The sequence below is a fragment of the Populus nigra genome, chromosome 7 (assembly GCF_951802175.1).
Source record: "Populus nigra chromosome 7, ddPopNigr1.1, whole genome shotgun sequence".
NCBI classification, from domain to species: domain Eukaryota; kingdom Viridiplantae; phylum Streptophyta; class Magnoliopsida; order Malpighiales; family Salicaceae; genus Populus; species Populus nigra.
Genome location: NC_084858.1, coordinates 22386337 through 22399188, shown reverse-complemented (window position 1 = coordinate 22399188; position 12852 = coordinate 22386337). Strand labels below are relative to the sequence as shown.

The following is a 12852-nucleotide window of genomic DNA, read 5'->3' as shown; positions in this document are numbered from 1 at the left end:
GGTAAATCCAAATAAATTACAGAAAAACTGAGCACTAGTGGCCCACAAAATTTCCAAGTTCTACGTCTGGAAGAAAAAAAGATCCTTGCTTTTACGAATATTTTGTTCTAGAGGATTGATGCACAGACAAAATATATGCAAACAATTCGAGAAAAAATATTACAGAACAGTCTCTGCAGAAACAAGCTTTTTGATGATCAACAAGTAATTTGGGAAATGGGCAACATGGAAGAAATAGTTTCCGCTGCAAACTTTCCAGCCATACAGAACTAACAAATTTATGGGGATCATTCTCATGAGGGATTTCTGCCAACTGATGAGTAGCTGCATGATCCCCGTGATTTGGCATGATAATATGCAGCTACAACATATGGGAACACCAGCACCTTGTCTAGCATCAGAAGAGGAACTTCAAATGGCTTACAGTTGATTGTTGCACGCTCAAAGCTTCATGGGATCGATTATAAAGCAAAAGAGAGACAACGCTCCCAAAATCTTCTCTTCATTCAGTCCAACTCTAGTAATATCATAGTTTAGAACATTCTGGGCACCTTTTTTTCTCACAAAGAACCAGTAGTTCACACATGAAAAAAGAGATCCTTTATGTATTGTTTATATGAGTGTTTTTCCTTCAGCAGAGATCGTATCCTACTACCAGAAACGAATCTAAAAATAACAAGGATCTGATTCTGCAGGTAATGAATTGATGTACGTCAAAAAAGGGATGGGTCTACTGTGAAGTATCATCTGTATCTAGATATCAAAGGCATATTATAATGATATGCACAGTTAATTACTCTCAGTGCGGTAGTGGTTCTCGCATGATAGGTTCGAGTTGTGAAAATAGTTCAGAACTTCTCATCCCACCATTTTCAACTACAACAAATTTCTAGGCAAGCAAACTACTTAGTTGTTCCCCGAATTTTTTTTTTTTTTAATGAATCACAAATTTTCAACATTGATTTCAACTGTCAGACTGACCGATTACCACCATTTTCAACTAAACAACAATGAATTTCCATGGATTGGTCTCATGGCAGACTCTAACGCATAAATGGAGCAATTACTCATGCCTAAAGACAACACAAAGTCGGTATCACCCAAAAGATATTTCTAGCTGCGGCTAGTTAATTATGAAAGCCACCTCAAAACTCACTAGAAATAACGCTTTCTACTGTGACAACATGCTTGCATGATGGAACGATAGCAAGAATTACATGAGATGATGGAGGTACCTTGCATTTGTGCCACCACTTCAATAAAATTGTGAACTCTTCCATAACCAAAGAATTCAGTTGATACATGGCCTTCTCATTCATTCAATAGTAATTAGGAACCACGTTAGTTTCAAAGGAAGCACGACTTTGAATAACCAATTAGAAGTAAAGATGATATGAAGGAAGCACGACTTTGAATAGCCAACGAGAAGTAAAGATGAGCATATCAGGTGATGCAAGGATTTCAGACAACGGACAGAGGCAGAACATCCTCTTGAATCTGGAAGATCCAATACAAGCTAATCTTCTTAATGTCATGGCACTATTTTTTTCATTTGCTAATCATCCTCAAATTAGTTCATCCTCAGATTTGTATAAATTCCAAGCCTACTTGATATTGCAAGATATCCAAGATTGACAAATCTCTGTGTTGACATGCCTCCAAACAACAAGACCAACTTTAACTTGACCTCAAAACCAAACACATTGCATGAGATGCGCCAACTGAAACTGAAAGCACACTGTGCTGTCCCAATCCATCATCCTCCATTAGAAACTTGACTTCGACTGGGCATGATTGAACCTCAGGCAAGCCAGGTATTCCCAATTGAGAATCTTTGGCATTTCCCCACATGTACAGCTTCCCTTTATCTACACAGAAACCACAACAGCACTTTTAAAGACAAAAACATGCGAAGTTAAGACAATTCCAAGCCTCGCTCCAAACAATATGCAGCTGACATTAGTAAGAGCATCTAGCCAAACAGGGGTAACATGTGGCATGCTGATATTGAAAAGCAACCAAGAAATGAAGACAGACACCGTCAACAACTGGCTCAAAAGTTCAAGCAAATTGCTGGGTAGGCTTATATTCTATATGAGGCCATACCAAACTTCATAAAAATCAAATTATGTTTATTCAACAAATTATCAACACCTGGCATTATAATGCCATCAGCTTTTTGATTTACCAGAGGGGCAACTCGTGGCAAGAGTATGTGGCAACCTTGTAGAATCAACCAGATTGTAGGATTGGAGAGTTTCTCTTGCATTAAAAAAAAGGGTACTGAAAATGCATTTTAAGATCATATCTCAACTCACCAGTTATAGCTGCCGAAGATGAACCTCCACAGGCGATATAAATGACACGCTGATCAGCCAAAGCATCAATCACTGCCGGTATTTTCTGACTTCGAATTGAAGAATGGCCCAGCTGACCATGTCCACCAAACCCCCACGAAAGTACTTTACCTTCATCTGCTAATATGATCAAGAATCAGAAATAGTAGAAAATGCTACGCAATCTAAAAGGAGGCAAGGATAAAGAAGAAAAAAGAGAAAAAGTTGCAGTTGTGGCTGTAATCATTAAGTTTTGGTGTCACTTTACCAGTCAAGGCAAGACAGTGATATCCACCACCTGCTATCTGAATGATACGAACATCTTCAAGGCTAGGAATTGGTTTCGGTCTCCAACCACCGACCTTATCACCTCTTCCAAGCTCATAGTTTGAGTTTGCTGAGAAAAAGGGCAAGACACTTTAAATGTGTTGTTTTTGTGCTAGCAAAGTGAAGAAAATGAAAGTTCACTCAAATTTAAAAACATGACAAAAAGCATCGTCTGTCACACCAGTTAACTGCTCAAAAAAGATCTTGACAATTTTATTTCAAAGTCAAGCATAAAAAAGATTCCATAGCATCATGCACATGAAGAGAGACAGCTTACATCTAATATTGAAGCATTCACCTTCGTTTTTCTTTAAGATATAGTCATATTTAACATATCAAATTCATAGATGAAACCTTTATATTATAACAGTGCCCCTAAAATACAGTGCTTTTGCGAGAGATAAAACTCTGTACTCCACTCAAACGTTTCAAAGAAAGTGCATAATACAGTAAGTGACATTGTTTATTAACAGCCAGGATTTTAAAACACACTTCAAGAACAGGAAAGTACATAAATAAATACTTTGTAAGAGCATAGAAGTAGTACTAAAGGGAAAAAAATGTGTGGAGCATTCTCCTATACAATCTTGGCCATGTGCAACATAGGCAACAAAAAAAATGGAATGGCAAATAATTTAATTTAGTGTAAGTTAACACATCATCACAAGGAAGCCCAACAATACAAATGGAATGAAGTAAAAGCAGTGAGAAACGAAAATTTTATATATCCCCGAGTAACCTGGATGGAAAAGGACAGTTCATGAGACAGTGTCCTTCAAACACTGAATGGCAATTAGTACATGATATCACTTCATTAAAGCTCCTTCGCTGCATTTTGGAAAATAATAAAGATACTTGTATCCAAGCAGTAGAACAGAAAAGAAAGAGAACTTCCTGCAAACGAAAGTATCATTCTTACCTCCCCAGTTCCAAATCTGCCCATCCTCTGTCAGCACCATTGTGAAAAATCCACCACAAGACACAGTAGCCATAGGCACGGGCAATGTTTTTACTTTGCAGGGTATACTAAGTCCACCCCCTTCATTTGGACCCCGGCCAGGGCCGAGGCCCAATCGACCATCCCCTTCCTCTCGACCCCAAGTATAAACTTCCCCTGTATCCAAAATAGGAACCAGATATGTGAGAGCAAGCAAAAGACAAACATGAACTAATGTTTATACTCGGCTTTAGGATTTAGATAGAGAAGTGGTCATTGCAGGGTTAGACACACAGAACAATGCGGCATAAAAGGCAAATTTTCAGTTGCAGTTTGCAAACAGGTACGAGGTACATGGAAATGTACCTCCAAGCAATAAATATACAGATATTGCAACTGAGATGTACAAATGGTTGCTACTTGCTTGCATAGATGAAGAAAAGATTGAATAACCTGATTCAGTGACAGCAGCGGTATGTGTGCCACTAGTGGAAATACAGCGTATCTTTCCATCCCAGGAGCCTTCCACCAGTCTAGGGAAGAGTTCTCTATGATAAACAGAGTGTCCCAATGCACCGAAACCGCCATAGCCCCTGTAAACTTTATTTTTAATAAAACAATATCAAGAAAGACTGATTCTTTTTCTTTCTTTTTTTTCAACAAGAAATGTCTCTTAAAAATATTGCTATTGAAGGAAATAGATAGAAGGGGTGCAGTAATGACCAGGTAAAAATGTGGCCAAGGGAAGTGATTGCAGCAGAATGAACGCCGCCCAAAGCAATAGAGCGAACGGAATCCAAAAAAGGGTTTAAAGTAGGTAGAAAAGCAGGATTCTCGTGTCCAAAGCCAAGACGGCCTCCATCTCCTTTGCCCCACATCCAAAAATGACCATCAGCAAGAATTGCAGAATGGAACAGCCCACAAGAAATGCCCACCTCAGTCACTCCCTTTTTGTTGTTATTGTCAACAAGTTGGCCTGGGGTTGGAGAAAGAGTGAAGGAGGAAGGCGGTAGCTGAAGGTTGGCCACTGGAGCTGGATAAAGCCTTACTTCTTCGATGCCGCCACCAAGTTGACCAGAGGCGCCTCTGCCCCATGAAAAGAGCTGGAGAGTTATGGTATCGTTGTGGTTTGATTCGTTGATTTGCGGGCTCTTGTAGAGGACAGGCACTTTGGTTGTGTTGGACAGGGAGGAGAAGTGGCGGTTGAGAGTGAGGCGTTGCCGAATAAGACATCTAGGCAACATCGTCTTCGTCATGAGATCATCACCTTCACTTTCCTCCCGCTACTCTAATGTATTCACTCACTTGTTTGCTGCTGGCTTCGATCGCAAATGAAATGAAAAGGGGTTTAAGCACAGAGATGGATGGATTTTATAATTGGGAAAACCCAATTTAGTCTCAAAACATGGACTCACTGTCAATTAATTCTCAAACCTCTTCATTAGTTCATTTTATTAATTTTATCTCAAACATAATTAGAATTAAACAATATCACCCTCTTTTTTTTATTAAACGTGCTCGTTAATCCTCATCAATTCCTCCCAAACAAGTGTGTAAATGAAAAGCCTTGATGTATAATTTTAGCTCAATGAATACAGAATTTATGTATTTTTTACTCAGGGTAATCAGGCTTTCTAATCAAAATGTTTAGAACAAATCTGAATCAATGCAAAAGCTCAAGTATTACATAAATTTGGCATATGGGCTCATATCAAGTGTGAAGGTTAAAACGCCTGTCTATGAGTGGCGGCTTGCCTTCCTAATTTCTATCTTTTTTAACCTCCAAATCCAAATGGGTTTTGTTGAAGATCCCACTTAAGGATCTTCCTTCCTTAACAAACTAATGTTTAGAAGAAATTCAGGGAAAAAGTAGAAGAAACTCAAGGGATAGTCCGTGAATCTTATTGTCTACTTAGTTTTTGTACAACTTCTCTTATTTATACAATTTGCACTTGCTTCCTAAATAGCAACTGTAACTAAACTCCCTAGCCATTAGCTAAGGTTAGCTGGTTGTTGCCTTATTTTTGAAACTCTTATCACTAATCAACCAAGGTTTATAACAATATTCTCCCTTTGCGGGATTCTTATCCTCAAGAATCAAGCCACGAAAAATTGATTATTGAGTCTTTCCAGATAAACTTGATTTTGTTCATCCTTGTATCAGTGTCAAACAAATTAAATTGAGTTTTCTTTGGACATGTATTCAGTTTCCATCTCGGAATCATGTGAAATCTGTAATTTTTCCAAATCATCCAAGTTTTCGTTCAATAATTCTATTATACATGTAACTCATGCATTTTAACTTATACACATGCATGGGGACCTTTCGATATGGTTATAAATATTTTGTAATCTTTATTGACGATTTTTCTAGAATTACATGAGTGTATTTATTAAAGTTTAAGAGTAATATATTTTCCTGTTTTTAAGATTTTCATACATTAATTACAAATTAATTTTTTGGTCATCTTAAAATATTCTGATTATATAATGGCTCAAAATACATGTCCAAAAATATAACACATTATTTATATTATAATGATATATTACATCAGACTAGTTGTGTTATTACATTATAACAAAATAGAGTCTCTAAATAGAAAAATCATGATTTATTTGAAAAAACCCATGCTATAATGTTGCAAATACACGTTTCATAGAGGCTTTGGTTATATAGTATTTTTACAGCTATCCATCTTATAAATCATTTACCCATTGGCATGTTAGATTTTAAATCTTCTCTTGAAGTTTTGCAGATTACAAGTTTCAAAGTGGCACATCTAAAGGTATTTGGATGTTCATGTTTTGCGTATTTACTCTCATTAAAACAGGACAAGCTTGATTTTAGAGCTGTCAAATGCATTTTTTAGGGTATTTTTAAACACAAAGGGATACAGATGTTATAATCCCTCACACAAGAAAATATATGTATCAAGAGATATTATATTTACTGAAGATACTTCTTATTACCCTGCCACGTGTCAAGAAGAGGATGATTTTAACTTGTTTCCACTGTCTAGTTCCAGTTATTATGATCAGAATATATGTTCTCTGCCACAACAAGTTTCTAAAGTTAGAGTCCAGCCTGTTTTTGATCAATCTCCTTCCACCGCTGCTGAGGATCTTCCGGGTGCATGTCCAGCACTTGATGTTCTTCAGCCAATTATAGAAGCCCTTGTTATTCAAGGTGATGAAGTTCCAAGAAGAATGTCTCACAGAACCCGTTAACCTCCTTCCAGATTACAAGAGTATATAACATATACTATCAATGACAATGTGGTTTCCTTGTTAGCAAGTTGCTTACAAGCCACAATCTTTTCAACAATATTTCCCTTTTCATTTGTGAATGAACTACCAGATAATATATGGGGCCTCAAAAGTGGCATAAAAGATCGAAGCTTGAAAATTTGTTTCAATTTTTTCTGTGACCAGATAAAAGAAAGTTAACAGTGGTGGTTGATAGGATTTGACATGTTGTGAAGGCATCATTGGGTGAAAGGTGGGCTAAGTGCATTTGTTTTGGTTCGAGGCATAAACAGCTGACTATGATTCTAATTTATTGTGCTACTAGGTGCCCAATATAATAGGTGAACTGTAATTGTTTTCTCGAGAATCAAGAGAATGAAAAGGAGGAACGAGAAGTAGGGTTTAGAGTGGGATAATAAAAGAGTAATATAATAATAGAAGCAGGAATGAAGAGGTGGATGTAAAAAGAGCAGGCGCACTAGTTACATTATAGTGTTTCTTCATTTTCGTGGGACTAACCTTGTTACCTCTGAAGGCCTTTTTCTATGCTTTTTAGTTCTTACACTTCAAACATGCTTAATCAATTGTACATTCATGGAACATATTTTTCAATCATCTATGCAATCCTTTATAAGTTGCCGATGAGTGGTGCTTATTTAATTTTGTTTTTGAATAACATAGTTTTCCCTCTTTCTGAATAGGTGCGCTTGAGTGAGAGAGAGAAGCAGAAAATGCAGATCTGGTCTCTTATTATGCCTTACAAAGAATCCTTTGCCTGGGCTATTGTTCCGTTATTTGATAACAGTATTGCTGTAATTTCTAGGGGAAGCAGCCCTCTTGCTCCAAGTGTATCTGGCTCAAGCTCCCATGACGGTGTTTTTGAGCCTGCAGCAAAGATCACATTGGATGGAAAGTTGGGCTATTCAAGTGGAATCTCTGTTGTGGTTGAAATATCAAATTTAAATAAAGTTAAGGAAAGCGATACCTGGGACTCGCTTCAGGTGTGGTTGAGATGTAATTCATTTATATTGATTTCTTTCACTTTATCTTTGTATAAATTATTTATGAACACTCTCTCGCTTCAGGTGCCTATAAACGTTCTTTCCGGTAAATATACCACTTCATTTGTAGTGTTCTCTCATATCTTTCATCTCCAGTATCTCTAAGGAACCTAGTTGTGCCTGTTTTCTGTAGTATTCGTGTTTCTTTTACCCTTAACCAGTGCAAATGTTTGAATTTGTTCGTATTTGATTCTTGTTGTATTCAATATTTTTTGATTGATTTACATTTTTGCTGCTTCTCTTCCATGTGCTTCTATATTTAAAAAAAAAAAAATTGCTGCTTATTTTCCATATTAAGCTCAAAGTTGAGACAAAGAAGAAAAGAGCATTAGAGTGACACATCATTAACACATAAATAATAGGGGAAGGGTTGTAAAATTTTCTAGAGAATGTAGGTGTTGTGCTATTTTGCTTGTGATCTTGAATACTTGTATGATGCGGAGCTGTAGAATATGTGGATAACATTCCCATTCAAAGCATTTCTTATAATAAATAATGGCTTTCCTAGCTTTCCAACTGTGTACTACCTTGGGGTGGGGGGGTTGGTGTTTGGGGAATGTTTTTAGACATTGCTATTTTTTGAAGATCATCTTGTTCCTTTTGTCTATCGAAATATTCAGTAGGATTGTAAGGCTCATTCTCTTTCGAGTTCTCTCTTTTTAGGATGCTATATCCTTGTTCTATTATGTCCTTTTCTCTGTTCTAACAAATCATTCGTATTTTTTTTTTAAAAAAAAAAGACACCTTTTGAGCTCCCAGTTCTTTATGAGTCAATTTTGGAGCAAGAATCAAGCCCGATTCCATTCACTGATGCCACATATTAAAGGGTGGGATTCCATGGTGAAAGATTTGGGAAACTAGATAGGAAGGAATATGTATACTGAGAGGCCCGTGATGTGTAACAGCTAGGTGATGTAATGGAGAAACTCAATCATATTTATGAGTCTAAGATGGATGGCAATCACACACTGCATATTATCCCAGATTCTAGGCAAGTGAAGGCAGATGAGCTGCAGCCTGGAATCTGCTACCTGCAGATGACCGCTGTCAATCCAGTCATGGAAGATGAAGATTTAGGAAGCAAATGAGAAAGAATCTTTTCTCTTTCCACAGGAACTGTCCGTGCACGTGCACACATATTTGACCACTTCTTGTTTAACACTCCAATTACAAAAAATGGTAAAACCCAAGGCAGATTGGAAGATCAGTGGAAGAGGAGGTCTGGTCTGTTCTTCAGACTGAAGGGTCATTCCCTGCTCTGGTGAACAGGCTTTTGGTAATAAAATCTGAATCTCTTGAGTTCTCACCTGTCGAGAATGCAATTGGAATGATTGAAACTCGCACAGCTGCCTTACAAAATGAGCTCGAGGAGCCCCGCAGCTCTGAAGGTGATCAACTTCCACATCTCCAAAGTTTGCAGAGAATTCTCCAAGGCAGTGTTGCAGTTCAAGTGAGTTGCCTTTGGATTTGTTTGTGATGTTCCTCTATATTTTCCATTCAAAATTGATACATATATAGATGCTCGGTCAAAATCAAGCCGAATTTCATGTTTTTCAAACATTTGTTGTCATGGCCAAGCAAAATTTTCTTTTCTGATGGCAGACTGCATTGTTACAGGTAAACAGTGGAGTTTTGAGTGTCTGCACGGCATTCCTGTCAGGTGAACCTGCTGCAAGGTTGTCTTTGCAAGAACTGCAGCAACTCATCGCTGCACTACTTGAATTTATGGCCGTTTGCAAGCGTGCTATTCGGGTACACTTTAGATTGATTGGAGAGGAAGGCCAAGATTTCCACACGCAGCTTTTGAATGGATTTCAGTCCCTCACTGCAGTGTTATCTCATTACATCCCCGCCATTCTTGCTGAACTCTGATGTTGTTGCTGTAACATGATCTGTTTCATTGCTTGCAAGGCATCCTGTTCATATGTCAGTAGTGATATTTTGTGCAAACTGTTCATGGCTCGAACATATAAACAATGTGTTCAGTTAACCAAAACACTCTCTTTTGTACTTGGTCTACTTGCTAATTCAAAAGGTGCCTAGCACATGTTGTGTGGTCCCGCACCATGTGATGGGAGGACCATCACATTAATTAGCAAAGCTGTCTCTTTAAATTAAATGAGCTGCCACTGTAGATGGCATCAGCAAAATTTGAGAAGAAACAGAAGAGAAAAACGTGAGAAAGAAAGAAGAGGAGGTAGCAGAACAGTCTGTCTTCTTTCTTCGATTTCCAGTTCGTTCACCGTTGGATCGGGCTGAGATTTGACAGCAGCTTCTAGACACGTTCCTCTTCATTCTGAACGGTTGGATTGAAGATTGGTGGTGTGGAAGCTGGTCGTTTTGACAGAAAACAGGGCTGTCAGTGTTGTGAGTTTTTCTCTAATATTACTCTCTTTAATCTTGTTGTAATCCGAGAATAAGTTGTTCTTGATGATATATATGTTGTAGCCCTTAGTTGAATATGAGGAAGAACAGTTATGAACCCATTATTTGTGATAGTGGAAGTTTTTAGGTGGACTCCGGTCCCGTGGTTTTTCTAGCATCGGGTTTTCCGTGTAAAAATCTTGGTATTGATTTGTGTGATTATTTGCATTATATTTGATCATTGTTTGGTTCTGTTTTTTACTGCACAAAGAGGGAAAAAGGATTGGGACTTGTGAATTGTGAATTGTATTCCGCTGAATTGATCCGGTTAGTTGTCCCTAGTTTTCCCAACAGAGTGGTATCAGAGCATTTGGTTGTGTAGATTGAGTTCTTGTGCAGTTAAAATGGAAAAGGAAGATTCAGGCATGATAAAGCTCACTTCCTCAAATTATTTTATGTGGAAAACAATGATGGAGGATCACTTATATTGCAATGATTTGTCTTTGCAGATTGAATGTAAAGGAATAAAGCCTGATGATATGGATGATGCAAAATGAAATGGACTTAATAGAAAGGTTACCGCTAATGTTAGAAAATGGGTATCTTCTAAGTCCATTAATCATATTTCTCAAGAACATGATTGCTATAAAGTTTGGAAGATGTTGGAAGAAACATTTGCCAAGGAGAGTGCACAAAACAAGGTTTTTGTAATTAGAGACCTTGTGAATTTGAAGTATAGAGATGGCGAAGATGCTTCAGTGCATATAAATGTATTTCGAGGGTTCTTGAATCAGATGTCATTGATGAACCTTGAGTTAGCCGATGAAATGCAAGCATTAATCCTATTGAGTTCATTGCCGAATAGTTGGGAGACTTTGGTAGTGTCACTTAGCAATTCTATTCCGAATGGAAAGCTCACTTTGAAAACAGTGAAGGATTGTATCCTCAATGAAGAGAAGAGGAGGAAAGGGACAAGCACTTCCGAGTCTCATGCACTTGTTACAGAAAGTCGAGGGAGAAGTCAAAGCAGGTTCTCTCACGGCAAGCAAGATGGAGAATCCAGCAATAGAAAAGGCAAATGGAAGCTAAGAGGAAGATCTCAGTCAAGGAAGGGTTTTAAGTGTTATTACTGTGACAAGCCTGGGCATATGCAAAAAGATTGCAAAAAGTATAAAAGAGATAAAAAGGGTAGAGATGAAGACAAGAATGAAGAGAATGGTACAACTGCAGTTGTATCTGATGGTGATGTTGCCATTGTGTGTGATGATGGCTGTGTTAATCTTGCATGTCAAGATACCACCGGGTTGCAGATTCAGCAGCTTCTTACCATGTTACACCCCGACATGATTTTTATACATCCTACACTGCTGGTGACTTTGGTCAAGTTAGGATGGGAAATCAAGGGATGGCTAGTGTTGTGGGCATTGGAGATATTTGGTTAGAAACCAATACTGGGTGCAAGTTGCTACTCAAAGATGTTAGGCATGTGCCTGATATGCACCTATATTTGATCTCTACTGGTACTCTTGATGAAGAAGGCTATCACAGTTACTTTGGAGATGGTAAATGGAAGCTCTCCAGAAATTCCCTAATTGTTGCTAAAGGGAAGAAGATGGGTCTTTACATGTCACAAGCCAAGGTGATCAAAGGGGAGGTGAATGCAATTGAAAATTGCTCTACTGATCTATGGCATAAGCGGCTTGGGCATTTGAGTGAGAAAGGCCTTGACATCCTTGCCAAGAAGAACTACCTTCCTTTAAAAGGTATGAACTTGAACATATGTACTCATTGTTTAGTTGGTAAACAACATAGAGTTGCATTTCAAAGATCACCTTCACATGGAAGGTCACATGTTTTTGATTTAGTTCATACTGATGTTTGCTCTATGATTGATAAGTCTCTTGGAGGTGCATTGTACTTTGTTAGTTTTATTGATGATCACTCCAGGAAGATTTGGGCTATTTGTTTGAAATCCAAAGATCAGGTGCTTGATGTCTTTAAGGATTTCCATGCCAGAGTTGAAAGAGAAACTGGTAGAAAGCTGAAATGTGTTCGAGCAGACAATGGTGGTGAATACATGGATCCTTTTGAGAAGTACTGCAGGGAACATGGTATCAAGTTGGAGAAGACAGTTCCTAAGACTCCACAGCAGAATGGAGTGGCTGAGAGAATGAACAGAACCATTGTTGAAAGAATTAGATGTATGCTCTCTCATGCAAAGCTGCCTAAGTCCTTTTTGGGTGAGGCAATGAACACTGCAGTTGCCATGATCAACCTTTCTCCATCAGTTCCTCTTGAGTTTGATGTTCCAGATAGAGTTTGGAAAGGAAAGGATGTTTCCTATGCACACTTAAGAGTGTTTGGATGCAGAGCATTTGTACATGTTCCAAGGGATGAAAGGTCTAAGCTTGACAGCAAGACAAAGCAGTGTATTTTCTTGGGCTCTGAAGATGATGAGTTTGGTTATAGGTTATGGGATCCAAAGGAGAAGAAAATTGTGAGAAGCAGAGATGTTATCTTCTTTGAAAATCAAACTATTGAAGACTTTGAACTAAAAGAGATAACAAAGTCTACTATTTTT

The 12852-nt window shown here is 38.0% G+C and overlaps 2 protein-coding genes across 3 annotated transcripts; one reads left to right on the top strand and one right to left on the bottom strand.

Moving 5' to 3' along the window:
• Nucleotides 1-1254: 1254 nt before the first annotated feature.
• Nucleotides 1255-5025, bottom strand: LOC133698490 (RCC1 domain-containing protein RUG3, mitochondrial). The gene is made up of 6 exons (XM_062121431.1): nucleotides 4324-5025; nucleotides 4054-4193; nucleotides 3583-3777; nucleotides 2605-2733; nucleotides 2319-2474; nucleotides 1255-1868 (listed from the first exon to the last, which is right to left on the bottom strand). Exons 1-6 carry the CDS (start codon nucleotides 4854-4856, stop codon nucleotides 1678-1680), a joined length of 1344 nt encoding a protein of 447 aa, XP_061977415.1. The 5' UTR covers nucleotides 4857-5025; the 3' UTR covers nucleotides 1255-1677.
• Nucleotides 5026-7112: 2087 nt separating this feature from the next.
• LOC133699171 (guanine nucleotide exchange factor SPIKE 1-like) lies at nucleotides 7113-10541 on the top strand. Of its 2 annotated transcripts, XR_009843243.1 has the most exons (3): nucleotides 7113-7847; nucleotides 8648-9357; nucleotides 9525-10541. XR_009843243.1 is itself a non-coding variant. In XM_062122329.1 (2 exons), the coding sequence occupies exons 1-2, from the start codon at nucleotides 9235-9237 to the stop codon at nucleotides 9777-9779; spliced, it is 378 nt and encodes a 125-aa protein (XP_061978313.1). In that variant the 5' UTR covers nucleotides 7113-9234; the 3' UTR covers nucleotides 9780-10541. The 2 variants fall into 2 exon arrangements, 1 of the variants encoding a protein (XP_061978313.1); XM_062122329.1 differs by having other exon boundaries at nucleotides 7113-9357.
• Nucleotides 10542-12852: the final 2311 nt, after the last annotated feature.

What these genes read in the sequence shown, in the direction of transcription:
- LOC133698490 (XM_062121431.1), bottom strand. Translation starts at nt 4,856, where the DNA reads ATGACGAAGACGATGTTGCCTAGATGTCTTATTCGGCAACGCCTCACT. An exon ending in CGCTGCTGTCACTGAATCAG is followed by an intron (nt 3,778 to 4,053) that starts GTTATTCAATCT and finishes TTTTGGATACAG; the next exon opens with GGGAAGTTTATACTTGGGGT. An exon ending in GCAGATTTGGAACTGGGGAG is followed by an intron (nt 2,734 to 3,582) that starts GTAAGAATGATA and finishes CCTTTTTCTCAG; the next exon opens with CAAACTCAAACTATGAGCTT.
- LOC133699171 (XM_062122329.1), top strand. Translation starts at nt 9,235, where the DNA reads ATGATTGAAACTCGCACAGCTGCCTTACAAAATGAGCTCGAGGAGCCC. An exon ending in AAGGCAGTGTTGCAGTTCAA is followed by an intron (nt 9,358 to 9,524) that starts GTGAGTTGCCTT and finishes GCATTGTTACAG; the next exon opens with GTAAACAGTGGAGTTTTGAG.